Source organism: Notolepis coatsorum (assembly GCF_963971535.1).
Source record: "Notolepis coatsorum genome assembly, chromosome: 13".
In the NCBI taxonomy this organism is placed as follows: Eukaryota; Metazoa; Chordata; class Actinopteri; order Aulopiformes; family Paralepididae; genus Notolepis; species Notolepis coatsorum.
In genome coordinates, this window is record NC_140177.1 from 121,921,553 (window position 1) to 121,944,277 (window position 22,725).

General features: G+C 45.8%; 1 protein-coding gene across 1 annotated transcript; it reads right to left on the reverse strand.

The window, feature by feature from the left end:
- Positions 1-4,147: 4,147 nt before the first annotated feature.
- vgf (VGF nerve growth factor inducible) lies at positions 4,148-6,490 on the reverse strand (the record flags this gene model as incomplete). Its single annotated transcript, XM_084327788.1, has 1 exon — positions 4,148-6,490. The coding sequence occupies one exon, from the start codon at positions 6,488-6,490 to the stop codon at positions 4,148-4,150; it is 2,343 nt and encodes a 780-aa protein (XP_084183914.1).
- Between the last annotated feature and the right edge of the window lie 16,235 nt (positions 6,491-22,725).

Genomic DNA, 22,725 nt, shown 5'->3' on the forward strand with positions numbered 1-22,725 from the left:
CCCTCCCTCCCTCTCTCCTCACATCTTGTTTTACAAGTTTTCATATCTTGTAACATGCATTTTCTCTCATCTTAAATGTTGTTAAATGAGAACCATTTTCACATTACTATTTGTAACAGTGAGGACCGTGTTGACTGAACCATTACATTACTGTAACCTACAATCAATCCTGTAACTATGAATGAAAAATATGGGATTTCAAATCATAGATTCGTGTTCTGAAGTGATTTGGCTCCTACAGTAGTGCTTCATTATTTCATACCCTTGACTACACCATTGGCCTTGGTCTAGCAGCACACAGCACTAATGGACTCATTTGAATGGCAGCATAACCAGCGAGCCAGACGGAGTCCCGGTGGGATATTCCCGCTAAGCCTCTCACAAGGCGAAGCTGCGAGGAGGGGGATCTCAAGCGCATAGTGTTGCCAACAAGCTGTCAGACCACGGGGGCTGCGTTCAAGACAGCTCAGCATATTTCTAAATGCAGTGAATGTTACAGAGAGGGAGATGGCTTATTGTATTTCCTCAGTCCTGTCATGTTTCTGTAACAGGGTTTCAATGCAAGCTTTGTTTTGCCACTTGTGTTTCTAAAGCCGTCATTTCTTTTTCTTTCTTTTATTTTTTTGCTACCCCTTATGGGCCGACAGCCGCCATCGTTCCATCTGCATCTGATTGAACTTATTGATTGAGAATGTTATCTGTTGAACTCAGCCAGACGTCCCACTTTCTGCCTTCTGCCACAATGTCTGGTTGCAACAATATCCAGCTGCGAGTTAGCCTAGCTTAGCACAGTGGTCGGTATCCGCTTCCATTCCTTTATGCTAAGCTAGGCTAGCTTGCAGCCGGATAGAACTGGACAGAGAACTGAATGCACATGGAGTAAATTAGTATCTATCTTCTTGTCTGACTCTGGAGAAGACAGCAAGTGCATTTCCCATAATGTTAGCGTGTTCCTCTAAGAAAACATATGATTTATTTTTTTATTTAGAGGAGAATGGTCATCACTCTTATGTGTTTCATAGCATGTGTCATAGTACGTGAATCTCACAAACAAACTCTCAAAACATTTTCTTAATAAAAAATAGTTGACTTTATTTGTTTTTCTCTGTGTAGCAAAACTAGTCATTGGACATGCGCGTATTTACATCCAGCAAACGCATGTTTATTCACGAGTAGCTACGACAAGGTACATCTAGAAATCGAACATGGACAACAGGTTTTTTTCCTTTTACAAGACTCAAACAGGGACACTCAGTAAAACTTGTTGTTTCAGCGCTAGACGTCGTCGTCTTTGTTTCAGTCTTCTTTTAGATTTTTTTATTCTTTTTATTGATGCTTATTAAAGTATTCAAAGAAGCGACACATTTTAGATGCAAGTAGACATACACGTGCAGACACCGTCCCCTCCTCCCTCTCTCCACGAGACCTTTCTCTCCGCCTTCCTCCTCACCATCCCCGCTCTCTTTCTCTCGCAATAAAAAACTAACTTCTATCAAAAATGAAAAAATGCTTTGTATCTCTCTTTCTCTCTCGTAACAACATCTCACACTGGGCACTTGTATTTAGTCCTTTAGCTTAAAAAGGAAAAGGTGTGCTGTCCCCTTGGCCGGTATTATTACTGACGTGTCGGCCCGGATCTGTTCGAATGTCAGAATGACAAAAGCGGCTGAGTTCACCACTTAAGTTCACTGAACCAAATAAATCACACAGTTCACAGGACTAGAGCAGCGTTAACGTCTTCGTGGGAGAACTGCCACATATCGCCATCTTCACATATTTACATTCAATTTTCACATGTTGTGCCCTTGCCCCCCCCCCCCCCCCCCCCCCTGCCCCTTCCCAAGACGATGGATTTTCACTAGTGTGGCCCTACATTGGAATCGTTTTCAGTATGAGATTGTCAACGCCCCACAACTTTGATTTGCCTCGGCGATCTGGTTGCTAGGATTAAGCCTGTGCCTTAGCAACTGACAGCCACAAAGTTCGACAGCATGAGTGTGTGACATGAGCGATAAAGGGCCTTATATCGAGTGGCGTATTTGAAGACGGGAGGATTAGCTTATTGATTTCTGATAGACGCCCAGGGTGAAGAATGGAGATCTTCCCAGTAAGCTCAACAGTCCGGTCCTTTTTCTTTTTTTGCAGCTTAAAAAAGCGTAAAATGTCGATTTCACAACAGTACAGTCTTTTAACAGTAGAATATTTAACCCTTTTGCCACCAGTGGTTTAAAAGAAAAACACACATATAAAAATAAAAATAAAAAACATTCAATTCCATTCCAGCTCAAGTCAATCCACTGAAAAATCTCCATAGTACTGTTTTTCAATTTGTGAATTCAACTTTTGATTCAGCTATCGAATAGACCTGGAATTGAATGGAACTGATGCTATCCACTGTCACTCTTCTAGAATGGAGTTGATGCCACATATACTGTAGAATTACTTTAAGTAATACTCCGCCTCAACTCCGCCCCAACTCTGAACCAATTCCATCCCATATTCTACTGAAGGAGAAAGAGCTTTAGAAAATGGCATGGGGAAAAGAAATTTCATACTAAATAATAAGGCAATAGATATTTTGTTCATTAAAGAAAACAAGCGTTGAAACATTTCCAAGTCGTACAAATGTATGGAATTAATGGGTCACGTGTACCACTGTTTTGTAAAGAAAAAACACCTTGCACAGCACAGAACATGAAAAAGCACAAACAAGTAAAAAAAAAATTAAAAAAAAATACAAAGCGTCAAAACACATTTGGTGAATTGTGACAGTATTGAATTTGTATTTACAGTACAATGACATAAACCGGAGTCAAATGGTATCAGTGAATCCTGCTGTTACTGTATCGACACATTAGGGATGTTTTAATTTCATCTGAAATGAACAGATTCCTCATATGGTGCGTAAAGCAATTGGCAAATAAAGACGATTCGGACTCTGATGTCCCTTCATTGTGGTTCTGTTGGTTCTGCCCTCAAGGAAACAGTAAAGAATCTCTTGTACAATCTGACCCGTGGAAAATTGCACTTAACGTATGTCACCATGGCAACAAGGACATTGAAGTTATGCAAAAAGGATGAGTCACCAAGACCATTATAGTGACTATACCAACACAGTTGGGTTTTAGAACCCCTGTATATGAAATATAAATATTCATAGTATGTTATATTTCCTCATAAAGAGCATTGATGGATATATTTTGAGTACATACCATTATGAAAAGGTGCAACAGTTCAAAAATATTTTTTTTACTAGTTTTGTTTTCTACAAACAATGTATCATTGAAATGATAACCATGTATAAACGTCCTCCCCCCCCTTTTTAAAAACATGATATAACTAATAAGGCCTGGATTCAACACTAGCCTCTGTCCCATAATATTTACGAGAGCTAAATATGCGTTGTTTTTTTTACTCATACAGTTGGAATCTGTATAATTGTTAACAGCTAGGTGTTTTCTTTGTCTTCCCTGGTGTGGGTTTTATAGAGCAGACCAAGCACAAAGTAGTTGGAATTTCTTTTGCAAATAATGAAAAAAGAAAAGAAAGAAAAGATAATAATACATGATTGTTTCATGTATTGCTTCAAAACCATTTTCAAGGAACACATTTCTTGATAGTGTATTGACACCTTTGTGTTTATGTGAATGGGTGGTAGAAGGATTTTTTTAAGAAGAAGACAGACAGCAACATGTTTGAATGTCCTCCTTTGCCACCATTTTAGAATGTCCTTACATGGCAAAGGAGAACAAAGTCTTCACACCGGGTGTTACGATGGAAAGATCTACGATGAGTGATCCTAATCTCTGCCCCCTCTTCACAGGGGAGGACAGGATGGTGAATGTGTATCTTTGTCCTCAGTCTCTCCACTTGTCACTGTACAACAGCAATTCCTGGGGAAAATAATAAAACTGAGAGAAAGAAGAAGCAAAAGAAGTCTTGTATATTATTGTCCTTCACCAAATGAAGCTATAAACTATATCAAAAAGGGACCAAGAAAACACATGAAAAAACAAACAATAGATGAACCAAAAACCAAGCGGGCCACCAAAAAGAAAATACAAATAAAAAAATCTTTCCCTCTCATCTCTCCTGCACCCCACGTCCGTCCCTCCCACCCTCGGTCTCTCTTCCCGTCGCCCCGCCTTCATTGGAACTGCCGCGGCTGTTTCATGAGGATCTGTGTGAGGTAATTTGCCAGATCATCATCGCCATCACCCGCCACCTGGTTACGCATTCGATTGCCGTAATAATCTTCGTCTCTGGTGGCCAGAGGACCCGGGGGTGAGTAATAGTACCGGCCTCGGCGAAGGGGAGCGCTCTCTTGCCGGGGAAGGGAGCGCGGCTTGGGGATGGGCACCGGCTGGAATGTCCGCGAGTAGAGGCCGGGGGAGAGAACGTAACGGCCGTAGTAGGGGTTCCGTCGGAGGCTGGCCGGGGCCTTCCTCGGCCTGGGCTGGACCCAGTTGCGGAAACGCCGCTTGGGGGGGAAATTGTAGTCATAGTTGGCCAAATTCGCCTGGAGATTGTTGAGGGCGAGGGAAGGCTTGGGGGCATAGTAGCGGGTTTTGGGTTTGGGGGCAGGTGGGAAATAGATGGGGTAGTAGCCTCGGTAGCGGTTCTGTTGGTAGTAGGACGGGTAAGGGGAGTAGGGAGAGTAGCTTGTCCGAAAGGACTTCTGTGGCTTGAGCCAGAGATCCCGATTGGTTGACATGGGCCTTTGGGGTTTGAGCCAGAGATCGTGATTAGCTGACAGAGGCTTTTGAGGTTTTGTCCAAAGGGCCTGACTGACCAGCTGTGATTTGCTTGGTGTTTTCTCCTGGAACCAGGTTTTGAGGGGGTTGACAGCTGGAGAGGGCGGGGCTTGTTTCGACAAGGGGAAGCCGTTTGCGTTTCGATTGCTCGAGAACTGCGATGTCAACACGCCATTGTCAGATGAGGAAAACGATGAGGGCGGGGGCACTAGGGGTCGTTGCCAAGGCGACAGAGACTCGGGCGTCACGTCTTTCTTTTTCTTCTTCTCCACGTCGCTGATGATGTCGACCACGTCGTCCGCCGGGAGGTGGAGCTTGCTGGAGATCTCGATCAGCTTGTCGATGGTCTCAGGGTCGATATCATCGTCATCCTCTGTGACCTCCTGCTCCTCGTCTGATCGCTTGTCCTCCGCCGCATTGGACAGAGAAGAAGAGTACTTTCTGTCTTTGTATTTCCTCCCTGCGTTTTGCTTGACCATGTACTGGAGCAGCATGTCGGAGGCAATGTCGGCTAACTTTTCCTCCTCCACCTTCGCTCTCTGGGCCTCTGCGGCCTGCCTCCGTACCTCCTCCTGCTCCGCTTTCGCCCGCACCTCCTCCTCCTCTGGACTCAGCTCCTCCTCTTCTTCCTCCTCATCATCCTCCTCCGCCTCTGGGTCATCCTCCTCCATCACATCGTTATTTGCCGGTGGCGGCGGAGGCGGCTGTGCTCTGTTACTGCCGGCACGGTTGACGTTATTATCGTGAAAGTCGTCCATGAAATTGCCTCCCCTGAACGTGGGGAAGCTCATGCCCTTCTGTGTCTCCTCCTGCCATTTCAACTTCTTCTTGGACATGGGAAGTATATCATTGTAGGGGGCGGGGCCATAACCCCGGCTCTCCCTCTGCCCCTGCTGGGAGTCCCGCTCCCTCTTATTGGCTGTGTTGTAGCTCTGAAACTCCTCCATCATTTTCTCCAGGTTCTGCAGCTCCTCCGGGCTCAGCTGTTCCTCCTCTTCATCCTCATTCTGTTGGTCTCCCCCTCGCTGTGGATCACCAGCGGGGGAGGTCGCCCCCTGGGCCGCCTTCTCTTTGCCCTCTCCCTCCTCCTTCCCCATCGGCTCCTCCCCTCTCCCTCCTGCACCGGCGCGAGCGCTAGACCGCTGTTCCGTTTTCACCGGCACCGTCTGGCTCGTGGTGTGGCTCGTCACTCTCTCCGTGAGCCTCTCCTCTTTCTCCTGCGCTCTTTTCCTCTCCTCCGCCTCCTCCCTCTCTCGCTCCTCTTTCCCCTGTGCTGCTGCGGCGGCCATCACCAGCTCCAGCTCCTGCCGCCCGTCTCCGTCTCTGTCTCGCTTCTCTCCCTCTGCCTCTCTCTCCTCCTCTCCTCTCTCCTCCTCCTCCTCCGCTCCCGCCGCCTCTCCCTTTTCTTCCTCCCCCTCCCTCCTCCTCTCCATCGCCCGCGGCTTGTTCAGCGCCTCCAGCAGCACCGCCGCCAAGGTCTTGGGGTCCACGTCTTTAAAGAGCTCGTCCTCCTCCTCTTCCTCCATTCCCACCCCTCCCTTGCGTACCGAGCCCCTCTCCTCCAGCCTCCGTGGCCCGTCCCCCGTTGCCCGCGGAGAGGCGTCAGCGTGGGGGTCTTTGCTGAGACCGGGGATGATGACGGGGCCGGGGGCGGGGCTGGAGAGATGGAGGAGGGAGGCGCCCGCTAGGAGGACCAGGAGAGTAAGGGCACTTGAGTCGTGGCGGTACCCGTGCATGGCCACTCAGGATGGGGCACACAGTGTACGGTGGTGGTGGTGGTGGTTTGGGGATGTACCTAGAAAAGGATTGAAGAAAAGAGAAAGAGAGAGACAGATAGTGATCCATGTTAGTTACTCTATTAGGAATGTCCAGAGTATACAATGCAAGCACATGAGATAATATATACAGTTTAACCCTTTCACTGCCACACTACCAAAGCGTTAACCCTTTCACTGCGACAATACAGACGGTTAACCCTTTCACTGCCACACGACAAAGTGTTAACCCTTTCACTACCACGCTACAGAAGGTTAACCCTTTCACTACCACACTACAGACGGTTAACCGTCTGTAGTGTGGTAGTGAAAGGGTTAGCCTGTAAAATGCATATAGGTATATATACTGTAGTTATATACTCTGAATAAGCATGGTGACACCTCCTCAGTGCAAAACAACCATTCACAGAGCATTTGCATAGAAGCCGTATACAATGCATTAACACTTTCTGCGCCAAACACGAGAAAAGTCGGGTTTCACCATCATGCGGGTTTTGATAATTTTTTATTTTTATTTTTTATTTTTTTTATCTTTTCCCCCCTCCTTTTTCCTCCGATTTTCTCCCATCCCAATGTTAGTCGTTATGCCAAATTCCCAATCCCCTTCCTGGTCGCTGCGCACTTACCCCCCACAGTCGGTCTGGGAGAGTGGAGGCTATCACGTGCTTCCTCCGACACACGTCCAGCCAATCAACCGCTTCTTTTCACCTGGCAGCGCGGACTCTCACTGAGAGCGTGTAACGTGTGGAAGGATCACACTACCGCCCTTAGATCCTATCCGCGCTTAGCAGGCGCCCCGACCGAACTGTAGTAGTCGCTTTTTACAACGACCCGGACCCACCCCGCCAGCTTCTTCCACCCTCTAATACTGCCAATTGTATTAGTGTGAACGGCCAGCCAAGCTGGTGACAACCCCGGAGCTGTGAGCGAACAGGCGAATCCAGCGTCTCCGGGGTTGGTGACGAACGCAATCTCCGCTATGCCACCTGACCGCCTTCGGGTTTTGATCCTTTGATCTTTTTCCTTTGATCCTTATTCTATACACTCAGCCGGAGCTCCCTAGGTCTACCTGGCTCATCTGCCTATACGTTGGAATTGCAATGACGATCGAATATCACCAGGTGGCAGTATCGCCTAGCTTTTTAACTGGGAACTGGGTATATCAGTTGTCTTGTGATCCACTCCGGCTGTTTTCGCCTAGGAGTGGATCACAACATAGCAATCGGTGGAAGATTTGGTGCCTCAGAGCTATTATTTCCCGTATGGTAGCCATGCCCAATATACATGAGTAATTGCGATCACCATGGGATCGACTGGGATTTATTCATTTTTGACTACTTTCTGACTGAGGTATGGTCTATCTGCTGGTATTTTTTTATGTAAAACATGCTTCTGCACCGATCACAGTGTCGTAGTTTACCGGACGTAAAACTTGCTTTTGGTAACGATCACAGTTTTGAGTTAAATCGACCCATATGACACATATGTACATGGTATATACCTTTGATTTGGAAGTATTTGGGGTTTCGGGCGAGCAACCAGAACAATTTGAGCATATTGCATATAATGCGCCATATCTCGCGATCTATGAAAAAAGACTGGATTATTTTGGAAAGGGGCGATGTTTAGCGTGTAATAGTGCACAAACTACAGTATGTAGAAATTAACTCGCTAGTCAGTGATGGACTATGAACAATGCCTGTCAAATGAGCCACACTATTGTCATTATAGCTATAATGCAGAACACACGGTGGGTCTGCAAACATCGCTAAAATGGTCAATAACGCTGGCGCCATTGAGTAAAGATGGGAAAAGGGTGTGGCGCTCAATGAGTTAAAGATTAGATGTATTATTTACACTGCTAATACATCTATGATTTTATGATAGCCGGCATTAAGAATCAAGACAAGGTGTTCCATCACGCTATTCATGAGGTTCAGCTATGGCCATCATCTTTTTTTTAATATGTGCGGATCCACTGCCAAGAAAAGCATTAGTTGGAATTGCAAGCAGACATAGTGATGGCCTAGGAGCTCTGGGAACAAGGAACACAGCAATATATCCCATAGCACATCAATCTAAAACAACCCATTTCTTATTCGTATTGTATTAAAACACAACAATGTATGAATGTCTTCTTTTCAGTACAGTACGGTGCTGCTGCATCCTTATGAGTAGCGTATGAAAACTATTCTAAATGTCTATATCTCCACAAATAACACTCAAGGTGGCTGCATTGTAAAGTGCTTCCCTCTGTCTTGTCCAGTCACTGACAATGAGCACTTGGCGTGTGTCATGTCATGTGAAGTGGGCATGTTCATTCGCTTTCCCTGTCAATGAACCATGTCGTCACGTGACCTCTTTCACCCTTTGCCAACACAAGCAATAATACAATATTATTAATCAAATGTCTAGCCTACTTGTGAGGCCAGTTCATATCAGGTGATAAAACATATCATACTCCTCGCATCATGAGTCCCAGGTAGGCGGGAAAGTAAAATGATTTTGGTTAAGCTGTGATGATTTTGAATGATTTGTGGCCCGTGGCGTAGCTCCCGCTGAGCTCCTTTTTGCAAAAGGTTAATTGGCTTATTGGCTCGAGCTGGTGCCGCTGATGTGCGCATATGCGCCAAGAACCTCTATGCATGTGAGTGCGCAAGCACCTGGCACACGGCGGGAGAGCGGGTTGGTGAGAATGCCCCCGGAGCCTGTCATAGAGCATAGCAGGAGTCCGCCTGTGTAGTGTTTACATGTTACATTATCTGTCTTTGCGGTGGTCAGTGTTTACTCTGGCCCACCGTAACCACAAATTCACACAATGCCCGTAGACACTGGCTATATATACACATCTGTGTCACATCTTGGGTATACGGATTGTGGAAATTGATATGTGAGATTAAAAGATCATGGTTTGACCTCTGGGTTTAACCCAGATGGTTTATCCCCGGTATAATCTGCTCTTTACCGAACACAATGACATAACAAATAGATTAGACCCGCTGTGTGAGTCTGACAGCTCCACATTTGAAGGGTTTCATTCTAAAACGTTATCTATTCATATTGAGAGAACAAAAAGTTGCCTGAAATTCATCAAATACACAAAAACAAAACTTACAATTTAATTAGTAGGTTACCTTGTAGTAAAATGTCTTACTGGTCATTTGGATGATATGGCTGCTTCTTTGTGATGTGATAGGATGATATGGTAAGCTGCTGGCTATAGTCTAAAATAAATTACCAAAAAGAAAGCCTACACTGTAAAAAGAATACATGTTTTTTCATGGGAAATTCACTGTATTATTTTACAGATTACTTTTGTTTTTCTACTTTAAGTGTAAATGCCATAAGAATATAGTAAATTACCTTTTATCAAAATATTAACCATTAAATAAAGGTTGTAATCTGTAAATGTATTTGATTCTACTGTAATTTGACAGTAAGTATTTGGCAACTATTGATGCCAGACATTTACCGTTTTCTTGCAGCTTTTTTTCTTACAGTGTATGCATACGTCCATGCATAACTACAAGTTGCACAACGAGTTTAGCCTATATACTTTCATGTCAGCAAGTATTTATTATAGTTTTATTGCTTATTCTCTCTCTCTCTCTCTCTCTCTCTCTCTCTCTCTCTCTCTCTCTCTCTCTCTCTCTCTCTCTCTCTCTCTCTCTCTCCATTTACATTTGCATTAGGGTAATACTAACTCAGGTCACATTATAAACAGATTCCGCTTTTGAGAGCAAGAAGACCCAACAACATAATCGCCTCCTTCACAGACTTTCTGGCGACTTGAGTGACGCCGCTCCACTGTCCACAGATAACCGTTAACCAGCCCACCTCAACACAGGCAACGTCATCATACTACAACATACGAGTCATAGAGACTAAAATTGCGAGCTATAGAAATCACGACTTGCAACGTCACTAACGCACTTTTTGCGCAAATGAACCACTTTTGCGCACCAACGTTCGTTCCCTGGTCCTATAGGTGTCAGTGCTTATCTATACTTTGGAAAGTTATTTTTGCCATGCATGGAATCATGGCGATGGACTTCTGTAAAGGGGCGTGCCTCTGTGATGATGATGCTGCTGATGATGGTGTTGGTGGTGGTGATGATGGAGATGCATGGTAACGGTAATGATGATGATGATTGGGGACAATAATATCGCCATAATTATGTTCCTTCCGGTTACCCTCAGTATTAGCTCCGTCACTAACCAGAAACACGTCAGAGATGTTTTCTCAAGCCTAATGTATAATCATCCATCCATCCATCCATCCATCCATCCATCCATCCATCCATCCACACCCTTCTAATCACAGTGATTACCACACCCTACTGTTTAAATGGATATCAATGGCAGACAGTCTATGACAATACATTATAGCCAATCCATAGCAATCCACTTCTCTCCTTATATTGGCTCTAAATGCACTTCCATCCATGCAGCAAAGAGAGAGACAAAACTATGGCAATAGCTACAGTAGCCTATTCCTTCAACATCGAAATAGTATAATCTTTTCCGGCATAAAGCAAACTGTTCAGAGTAGGAGGTGCTGCTGGAGAAGTTTAGACTTACCGGTCGTCCTGAGAGAGAGACCAACCCAGCGCAACTCCGTTCCCTGTCTCACCCCCCCCCCCCCAAAAAAAACCTTCAAACTCAGAGGGCTGCTCTCGAACTCGATATATCACCGTCCTCTTGGAGTGTGACAATCACGCTACTGACTTTATGTATATATATATATATGTACGTGTGTGTGTTCTTTTTCTTTAGTTATTGTTGTTGTTTCTTTTGTTTTGCTTTGTTTGCGTGGTTTCGCGTGTGTCGTGTCTTGGTATTCTGTAGGTATTTTCAGAACCACGGACAGCGCCGGCTTCTTATACGTCCGTCCTCCCTACCACGTGATCATCCGTCAGCGTTCCCCATTGACGTAGGCCGGCCAGTTTTCATTGATAAGATTTTTTTATCACCCCCCTCCCCCTCCCTCTCTCCCTCTCTCCCTCTCTTCGATCTAACCACGACGAGCGCCGCGGATACGCTGCAGTGCACAAGCTGATAAATGAACGGAAGCTGGGTGAATGAAATAGTATTTTTTTTCTTTTTGGGCGGGATGGAGGGCAGGAGGGAGGGAAGGGTGGACAGAGCAAAAAGCGCACCAGAGAGGACAGAGTTTCCCAGATGCAGCTGCTTTGTGTGAAATCCATTATATTCGTGCTCTCGCGTCTAAATCCGTTATCTGGAGTATAGGTTGATACACAAAAACAAAACTTACAATTTAATTAGTATGTTACCTTGTAGTAAAATGTCTTACTGGTCATATAGGTTGATCACAGTGAGAGACAGAGTGAGTGTGATTGGAATTTTAATAACTGAATATTCCACCTGACGAAAGCAAATTCCACTTCTATAATTCCAAAGTAGAACACAGAGAAAACGTTTCAAAAACTCATTCCTAAAATAATTTATATGGATTTTGTGATGGATGGATGGATGGTTGGATGGATGGCTCTAATAGGTTTAATAGCCCGGTCCTGTGCATTTGGCCCATAAATGTGCTGCAGCAACAGGCCTGGAGAAATCCACTTTCCGGGGATGAAAAGGAAACGGAGGGTGGGGGGGGGGGTCGGTTATTAGATTTACTGTGCTGACCAGATGTTGCACTATCATCATGCTCGGTCCCGGTGACGCTTGTGGCCGTTAGCCAGGACTCCACACCAGGGACGTGCACAGGACTTTAGAGGGGCAGGTGCTCAAAGGCTGAAAAGGGCACTACACTTGTGTATATATATTAAGCGAGCGCGCTTAGCGCACGAGCGCGATTTGTAAGGGCCCTTTTCGGGCGGGGGGCCCCCTTTTTATGCTTTTTGGGGGGTTTTGGTGATCAAATATTGAATATTGAACTATAATAATCAGTGCAGGAGCTCACTTATCCTTGAAAGACACTTTTATCACTGACTTAAAAGGCCCATACATCTCCATAAATGTTCAGGGGGGAGGGAATAAGTGCTTACCCTACAGACCCCAAGAAGTGCTGTATATTCTGTATTGTTTAATATAAATGCATTTTTTATTCCAATCCCGATTTGTATTTGAGATTCCCAAATCCCATCGGACTTGACTTCTTTGTGTCCCTCAATGAGTGTAATACCAGCATTCAACAGCGGTTTCTATCATGATCATCATCACCACCCACGCAGCCAAGGGCAGGGAAGAGGGGGGGGGGGGGGGGGGGGGCTGCAGTCTGCGGATATCCCCTTTAGCCATCAACTATAGCACTGTAAGAAAAAAAGCTGCAAGAAAACGGTAAATGTCTGGCATCAATGGTTGCCAAATACTTACTGTCAAATTACAGTAAATACAGATTACAACCTTTATTTAATGGTTAATATTTTGATAAAAGGTAATTTACTGTATTTTTATGGCATTTATACTTAAAGTAGAAAAACAAAAGTAATCTGCAAAATAATACAGTGAATTTCCTGTGAAAAAACATAATTTTTTTTACAGTGTATGGTACTGTGTGTGTGTGTGCGTGCGTGCGTGTGCGTGTGTGTGTGTGTGTGACTCCTCTCTCCCCCTTTCTCTCTGCAGAAGAAAATCATTTAAAACCTTGATCATCATCGTTTTGCGGATATTTTGATGACCTATTGCTTTTCCCGTGAAAAATGTGCAACTGATCAAATGAAGACTCATGCAAACATGATGAATAAACATAAATAATAAAACAACATTGACAGTTTGTTTGTATTTAACCAGGCAGTGTAGGCCAGAGAACCACAAGAACAAGAACAAATAACCGTATTTACAGTCGCCGCGGCATCAAACACAGAATTCCAGAGGGCAGGCTGGAACACCAGCTGCTGCGCGCTACAGCCTTCTGTTCTAATGAACTGCGGTGACTCAACAGCCCCTCGCTGTCAAGCCCGAGGGTCTAGGGCACTGTGTTGTGCATGCCTGTGCTGTGCGTGTGTATGTGTGTCTGTGTGTGTGACAGTGTGTGTGTGGTATAAGTATATACTTTTCAAGTGGAATCGGCGTGAACGTGCGCCGAGTTGAAAGTGTTGCACTCGTCCATGCATGCGCTCACTATGTCGCCCGCACGAGAAATCCAGGCCACGACGAAAACCAATTGATACTGTACCTTGATGATTGCTCATAAAATGTTATGCAGCCCCAGTCTTTAACCCGCACATGGTCACGGTGAATCGTTTTCGAGATGATTACAAATATATTTTTTTGTCGATTTTTGCCAGCTCCCCCATAGGTATTTAACCCCCCTCCCCACTCCCAAACACAATTGGTAATATACATTTAGGCCAATGCATTCTATACTGTATAGTGTCGGGGCTCGCTTTAAATGCCATATGATACATACGTGCACAATATTTTAAAGCAATAATGTTTTGGGCACCTTCTCCCCGGATCTGTAAAACACTATAGGATATCAGTTCATATAAAAATAGTAGGGATGTCTGATATTATCGGCCTACCGATATTATCGGCCGATATTGGCATAAAAATGTGATATCGGAAAATATTGGTATCGGTTTTCAAATTTTCGAGCCCAGCTCTCGGCGTTGCTACCAGCTTGGCTGGTCGTTCATACTAACACAATTGGCAGTGTTAGAGGGTGGGAAAGCTGATGGGTGGGGATCGGACGTTGTGGACAGCGACTCCTACAGGTCGGTTGGTGCGCCTATACAACAGAATCAGGAAGCAACGGGGGCAGCGTGAGCCTCCCACGCGTTACTCCTCGCCGCTGAGAGATCGCGCTGCCTCCTTGTGTACCGGAGGGGACACGTGATGCAAGGCTTCGTCCACATTGCAGCCGACCAGTGGGAGGCATGGTCTAGCAACGTTCGAGACAGGGGAGGGGAGAATTGAAGGGAGAATTGGCGAGGCGAAATTGGGATGGGAGAAAAATAGAAAAAGGAGGAGAAAAAGTGGATAAAAAAAAAAAGTTCTTATGGTCAGTCCAAATGGTGAATGGTTCCTTGGCCCCCTCCAGCCAATGACACCATTCCTCCAAGGCAGCTACCACTGCCAACAGCTCCCGATTCCCTATGTCGTAGTTCCTCTCAGCAGGAAGGAAATGACGGGAGACGTAGAAGGCGCTGACCGCTGAGACAGGATAGCCCCTAGTCCAGTATCCGAGGCGTCCACCTCCACGATGAACTGCCTCTTGGGGTCTGGGTGGAGCAAGACCGGGGCGGTGGTGAATCTGTTCTTGAGGGAAGGAACGCAGCGCAGGCCGCTGGAGACCAGGGAGGGAGGGAGAGGTCAGCTTGGTAAGTGGCTCCGCCAAGTGCGTAACTTTGTTGTCAGTGGTGGAGGGGACACATTTGGTGGCGTGGTCAGTGGCGGATGGGTGCTACGTATAGTTGTATGGTCGCGGGGGGTGGGGGGAGAGGGGGTGAAGGGGGGGGGGTCCTCCATTTTCGTAGATAAAAAAAAATCTGTTGTGCAAGTAAATTTTGGTGAGTTGTTTCTATATACAATTCACTTATGACAAGTCATAATGCCGCGCGAGTCTCGGAACGTGCGTAGTGTGTGTGAGAGAGAGAGAGAGAGAGACAGAGAGAAAGAGAGATCACGCTATTTATTATCTACAATGTATAAAACAACAGCCTAGAGGCTTTTAAATACAGACAGATATTTCACAGACACCAAGCAATGCTGTTGCATTGCATGGCAATCTCAGTCACACAGACCATCGTTCACAGTTTCACACCAAACTTTGAGGGGAGGGGTGCTATGTAGCCTATTTGAGCACACCTGAAGACTGGGCTGTTGTGCAAAGACAGCTGTGGTCGGTAGTACTTAGCCAGGTGCTCACCTGGCTACTTGACTTTCCATGACAATGACTCAGAGACAGACAAGCAGCCGTTTTCCGTGTGGTCCTATCACGTCGCGTCACCGTTTATTATCATGCAGGGGACAATAACTGCATTCTGAAAACATGCAGGGGACATGTCCCATGTGTCTCCGCCCATAGTTATGCCCCTGGGCTCCGCCACTTGGCTGTAGTTCCAGATGAACCTCTGGTAAAAGTTCGCAAAACCGAGGAAGCTTTGTAGCTCCTTCCGAGAAGAGGGCTCCGGCCACTCTACCGCGGCCTGGATCTTGCGGGGGTCGGCTCGGGTCTGGCCACTCTCCACAATGAAGCCAAGGTAATCAACGGACTCAGAGTGGAAACGGTACTTCTCTGCCTTAATGAAGAGCCAGTTGCGGAGAAGGTGCTCAAGTACTCTGCGGACATGATGGACATGCTCCTCGAGAGTCTTGGAGAAGATGAGGATGTCATTGAGGTAGACCACCACAAACTCATCGAGCATGTCATGAAGGACGTCGTTCATGAGCGCCTGGAATACCGCCGGGGCGTTGGTGAGGCCGAACGGCCTTACCAGATACTCGTAATGACCCCTGGGAGTCTTGAAGGCGGTCTTCCACTCGTCGCCTTCTCGGATCCGGACCAGATGGTAGGCACTCCGGAGATCCAATTTAGTGAAGACGGTAGCCTGGGTGAGGGGCTCAAAGGTGGAGTTCATGAGAGGAAGAGGATACTTGTTCTTGATGGTGATCTTGTTAAGTTGGCGATAGTCAATGCAGGGCCGGAGGCCTCCGTCCTTCTTCTTAACAAAAAATTATCCGGCCGCCACCGGGGAGGACGAGGGCAGAATGAGGTCTGCTGTCAAGGACTCAGAGATGTACTCCTCCATCGCTGCCTTCTCGGGGATGGTCAGACTGTAAAGGTGGCTGCCGGGAAGGGAAGTCCCAGAGCGGAGGTCGATTGCATAGTCGTAAGGCCGATGAGGAGGAAGGGCTTGAGCCCGGGACTTGCTGAAAACCTCCCAGAGATCGTGGTACTCAGGAGGGATAGTAGAGAGGTCAGGAGGCGGTACACTAGGGGGACTCCGGGGTGACGGGCTGGATGCAGGCTGAAGACACTGGGCATGACAGGAGGGGCTCCACCCCATAATGGTGCCGGAGGACCAGGCGATGTGGGGCTCATGCAGCGCGAGCCAGGGACGACCCAGAACTACTGGGACTGAAGGGGACCTGGTAATAAAGAACTGGATTCTCTCAACGTGATTACAAGCAATGGTGAGCAGGACAGGACAGGTGTGTGGAGTGATGTTGGCCAGGCGGTGCGTGTCCAGTGCAAAGACCTCCAAGGGCTTCTCGAGGTTCTCAAGCGGAATGTTAGCCTGGGTGGCAAACTCAAAATCCAGGAAGCTCTCATCAGCCCCTGAGTCAACGAGTGCACCCACCATCGCTCGCTGGTCCACCTAGGCCAGGGTAACGCTCGTCAGATGGTTCGGTGGTGCAGGGGTGTGGGAACAGGAAAAACGGCTCACTAGGATCTCCCGGGGTCCCAGCAAGCCTAGTCTTTTGGCCGGGTAGGACAATTGTAGACTCGATGTCCTACAAGGCCGCAGTAGAGGCAAAGGCTGGACCTGAACCGGGCCTCCCTTTCGGCCGGCATAAGGTGTGCATGTCCCAGCTGCATGGGTTCCTCCCTGGTCACAGGCTGGGAGGTGAAGGACCTATCAGTCGCGGGGGCAGCAGGACGAACAGCAGTCCAGTCACAAGTGCGGGAGAACTGGGGAACGGTTGGGGGTCCTAGTCTGGCTCGCTCGCTCCCTCTCTCCCGGAGGCGTCCGTCGATGCGGATGGCGAGGCTGATTAGGGCCTCGAGCGAATCGGGCTCCTCCCGGGTGGCGAGCTGGTCCCTCACAGCCTCGTTGAGACCCCTCAGAAAAGTGAGACAAATTGCCCGGTCGTTCCAACCACTTTCGATTGCAGCCAGTCTGAACTCCAGCGCGTAGTCGGTGACCCTGCCACTGCCCTGCTGGAAGGTGCCCAGCCGGGCTCCAGGATCCTGGCCACAAGCTGGGTGGTGGAAAACCCTTCGGAGTTCTGCCACAAAATCTCAGTAGGAAAAACAGAAGTTAGCCCTCATGGACCAGGAAGCAGTAACCCACTGTGCTGCTCGGCCTGTGAGCAGGTTAGTCATGTAAGCCACCTGGGCTGCCTCCGTAGTGAAAATGCTGGGTTGATGAATGAAAACTAACTTAAACTGCATGATGAACGTGGCACAGTCCTCAAAGTTACCGTCAAACAGTCGTGGGCTGGAGAGATGGGGCTCCCGGGGAGCGGGGTTGGGAGGTGCAGGGTCAGTCGCGGCAGCGGGAGGTAGTCCGGCTGGGACTCCTGCCAATGGTGGGTTCAAAAGCAGGGTGTTAACACATTTGGGGCCATTGGGATGTGTCTAATAAATCTCTAGAGGACCAGCAAATGTAAACAGACTTGGGGCTGTTTGTAGAGCTAAATCTATACTTCATAGTATTGCTATCTGTCCATTCTCATTGTCAATTGAGTCCATAAACCGTCCCTTCAAAAAAGATTTTTTTTTCATCAATACGTTCTCATTTTATAGCGCCGTGAATATAAGCGTTATACGGCATTTGGTCTAGTATATTTCCTGGAAGGCTAGATAAAGGGCTAATAGCTACTAACGTTATATCCAATGGCATTTCCGTTATACATAAGCTACAGTTAAAACTCAAACTGCATATGATCGGCACGATCCTCAAGCATGTATGCATGAAAGGGGGGTGGGCGGGGGACGTCGTTTCTTATTATTGATTACCAATAACCGTGTTCGTCTAAGTAGCCACATACGCTGATCGTATCGTATCATAACAAGGCTTGATCGGGCTGTAATTTACGGGAAAAAGATCTTACCATGAGTCGGTTGGATCCCCCCGAGCATTTCCCCGTTATCGATCGCCATCTGGTAGATCGATATGTCCATTGGCTGATGATAAATCAAATCAAAATCAAATCAAATTTATTTATAGGGCCCGACAACACACGTTAATGTCCCCATGGGCCATACAGGTCTTCTTTAAACAAGTCAAGAAGAAAACATAACAATAAGTCAAGAACAGAACAAGAACACCATAAGGTCCAAATTTTTTTAGATGAATGCAAATAAATGAAAGAATGCAAGCACTCCCAGACATACCCCACGCGAAGGTAAGGAAAAACTCACTAAAACCTAACAATAGGGAAAAAAGCTCCACAGGCAGTGTGGAGGAGAGAAACCTTAGAAGGGCCATTCAAGGGGGGATCTCCCTTCTTAGATGTTGGTGATAGTAGTGTTGCAGACGGACAGTTGGTAAGCATGCACTCATGTGTGTAGTGAAACACAGATGAGTGCATGCAATAGCAACTGAACATTTTGAAAGATTAAAGATAGAGCTAATAGCGATAGCAACTGAACATTTTGAAAGATTAAAGATAGAGCTGATAGCATCCCCTTATAGCATAGTGAAATCCGCGATCCAAAACGTAATCCAAGCTACAGGCTGCACATTCAGAATCCAGCTAACTGAAAACTCCATTGAAAGTAAAAAGAAATAATGTTCCGTTCAGCCACAGGGCACACTGCATTATCGCGACAGCGCCCCTAAGAGGATCTGGCCGGTATTGCACTTTGGCGAATTCAAAGAGTAGGGTACATCTGCAGTGCAGCTCGGCGACCTTGAATATGTTATTAAAATGGAATAAAAGCCAAAACAACTTGCCACGGATATATCCGTGCTTCTGTCCACAACGGGTGGAATTGAAACACGTATATATCCGTTGTTCGTCCCCAATGTGTTAAGTGATGAACTGAGAGTCTGCAACTGGTGTAGAATCTCCGCCTGCTGATTACCCTGCGCAGTCTGCTGGGTGGTTAGTATGTCCAGAGAAGTCTGGAGTGGCTGAACCTGGGCCCGGAGGCCCTTCACAGCAGCTGCAGCCGTCTCTAGCTGTTGAGTGTGGGCGTTGGTCAGCTGGATCTGACCTGCCAAGGCTGCTCTAACACTGTCTGTGTCGGCTGGGGTCGACATGGTCGGGTCGTAATGTTATGGTTTGTAAGCAACCCCAACAGCACGACACAGACAGGTAGTTCAGAGTTAGCCAAAAACGAAGGGCGTATTTTTTTTCACAAAACAGAAATGTGCTACAATAATGTTAATCCATTTGAGGGGGAATGTCCTTTAGCCAAGTTGGGCTCTGCGGCTCTGCAGCACTGCCCTTAGCAGAGTTGACTCTGCGGCTCTGCAGCCCTGCTCTTAGCAGAGTTAACTCTGCGGCTCTGCAGCTCTGACACTAGCAAGGTTGACTCTGCGGCTCTGCAGCTCTAGGCTATCCCACTCGCGGGGGGGAAAGAAACTGAGAATTAGTCCCAAAACGTAGAAATTACGAGGCAGAGTCCAGAAACAAAACAAATCAACAATTCTTCAGTGTTAAAGGAAACACACAAAAACGGACGAAGGCAGTGAGTCCAGGACAAAAACGAGGATATCAGTTCATAGAAAAATAGTCACGGGTCCACGGAGGCAGAGAGAGAAAACAGCAACAACTTCCAAGGAAATGGCGGAGAAGCGAAACGTCTCGCACTGGAGGAACATGAGAGGGAACAGCAGTAGAGTTGGTGGTGACAAAAATGACCCAACACTGAATGTTCATGCAAACCGTGTATAAGAGTCCTCCCGAGGAGCTGATTGGAAACTCCTCTCAGGTGCGTGATGGTAATTGGCACTGAGAGGCGCGCAGTGCTGGGCCAGCCGGGGTCATCCCTATGTTCCCCAGGTCCATATGTTCCCCGGGTCCTATGTTCTGTCTTAAATACTTCGAAGCTTCGAAGCTTCGTTCGATGGCACAAAAAATCGGAGTTAAAAAAAGAAATAAAATAAAAAATATCAAAAAAAGAATTTTACTTCGATTTTTGTGTGTGTGTGTGTGTGTGTGTGTGTGTGTGTGTGTGTGTGTGTGTGTGTGTGTGTGTGTGTGTGTGTGTGTGTGTGTGTGTGTGTGTGTGTGTGTGTGTGTAGGAAAGTAACCCAGCTCAGCACTGCCCAAATTATATCATCACTATTGCCTGTTTGAAGGATATCATCCTCAAACACATATACACCTACATGCCTTGTAGAATTCCACACATAAGAAAGAAAGATACTGGGATGAATAAACAAAATAGGAAATAAAATTTAGAAATGCATGCAATACATAAATAAATATGAATATCCATATATGAAATAGAACATTTAGATAAGGTGCTACTGAGATGTTTTGGTGAGTTCTTTGTTTTTTTGTGGAAGTAGCCCTTCTTAAAAATGCATGAACATTCACTGATAATTGGTCTGTAGTAGAGTCTACAAGGTCTACATTGCCGGACCATGTAGAATCCGGACCTTGTAGACTGACATAATTCTGTGCATAGTTAAGTCTACACAGGCCATATTTAAAATAATCAAAATCTTACTTCATTCATCTTAAACATTCTTGATTTGGGGGATTAGTAGTTCCCATGAAATCTGAAGTTGTTCAAACGTTTTACCAAAGTGCTGTACAAGTCCCACAACTTAAGATAAAAAAAATAAAAAATAAAAAAAATTCGAAGCTTCGAATTAAAATCGAAGCTCGGCCCGAAGCTTCGATTGCCAAAAAAAATTCGAAGGGCACTGAGAGGCGCGCAGTGCTGGGCCAGCCGGGGTCATCCCTATGTTCCCCAGGTCCATATGTTCCCCGGGTCCTATGTTCCCTGATTGATTGATTGATTGAAATTTTTATTAATTGACTCTATTGTTGCTTTTGATTTGAAGCACATATCAGATAAAACAAAAAAGCAACAATAGAGTCATTGAGAAATTTGCATCTCTCAAAGAGAGAAGGGCAAAATGTATGTACAAATAGTAAAGCCACAAGGTGGCATGGCTTTGAGCCACTTCACTGAGTTATTTTTTTTATTTGATGGCACTGGCTATTTCTAATGTAAGATTTTTGTAAGACAAATTGTGTTATGTTCTATTAGGTCTCACTGCTCAGCTTCTTCCCCCAGGCCATCAGAACATTGAACACTGATCTCTCCACAGGTCACTTTAAACACATAAGAAAAGGTCACTTTAACACTTTCAGTGCCAGGGACGTCATACTCGTTTTATCAGCCCAATGCCTGAGTGCCGATGACGTGTATTAGCGCTTAATTTTTTTATTAACGATCTTAATTCATATTTCATCAACCAAGTCTCCCGTTGGTACAGCAGCCCCTGTAGGAGCTCAGATGTGAAACTGCCCCCTATCGTCTCCCAGATGGTAATGCACTCTTTTGGAATGGACTCAATGAAAATAGATGAGAAAAGAAAAATCTGGAATCCACATTTTACTTCTCAAGCATGTAACCCGAGCCGATCGGATTCATTGTGGACCCTCAGAACAGCGTGGAATACATATGTCCAGTATGTAGTGTTGGATCAATAAAATCGATCAATATTTGGAATGGCGATCAGGAATTGGAATAATCTTTTTGGATAACATCTGATCTCAGGTAAGGAATCTATTTGACCAGTCTTAGGATAATCAGATCTGTTTTCACGGAGATATAAGCTTTTTCCCTATGTGTGTGTGTGGCTGTGTGGCTGTGCGAGCGATCAGGAAATATGAGAATAGATTTTTCAGATCGCCTATATAGCGTGTATACGTACACATATACTATCGATAACCTAGCATTTATTTGAAAATGATTCATAAATAGGCCGAAAAATTACAACGTTTTTGTGTATTCTAGAATATTCCAGTAAAGGGCGATTATCACGGAATCTTTATATTTTCCTTGAAAACAAGGGCTTTTCAAAATGCTATAAAACGAAAATGAACTGATAAAAAAACAATCCGTTTCGACAATGTTGACTGCAAACAAGTCATTGATAAGCAACGGGCAGATTAGACACATAGCCATAATTTAAAACATAGATTAGGCGTTTTAACGCTATCATAGAAGTGGGTGGTGGCACTCAAGCACTAAATCGTGCGCCCCCTGCTGGCACTGAAAGTGTTAAAGGAAGGCGAAAAAGGTCACTTTAAGAAGAAATAAAACTTGTTGTGGTTCTTGTATAGTTAGCATAGGTACATAGAGTAAACTGTATATTGTATTGTAGTGTACATAGGACCCAGTACCTTTTAATTTGTAAGCTTAACATTGTATTGCATTTTATCTCAGGTCTATCAGGTCTATTTTATTATCTTCTATTTTGTTCTAATGACTTCTGCACAATCAAATGTAAGACCATATTTAGGTATTATTTTTTATGGCACACTGGGTAGTCTTTCTAATATAAGATCATATTTTTTTCTTACGT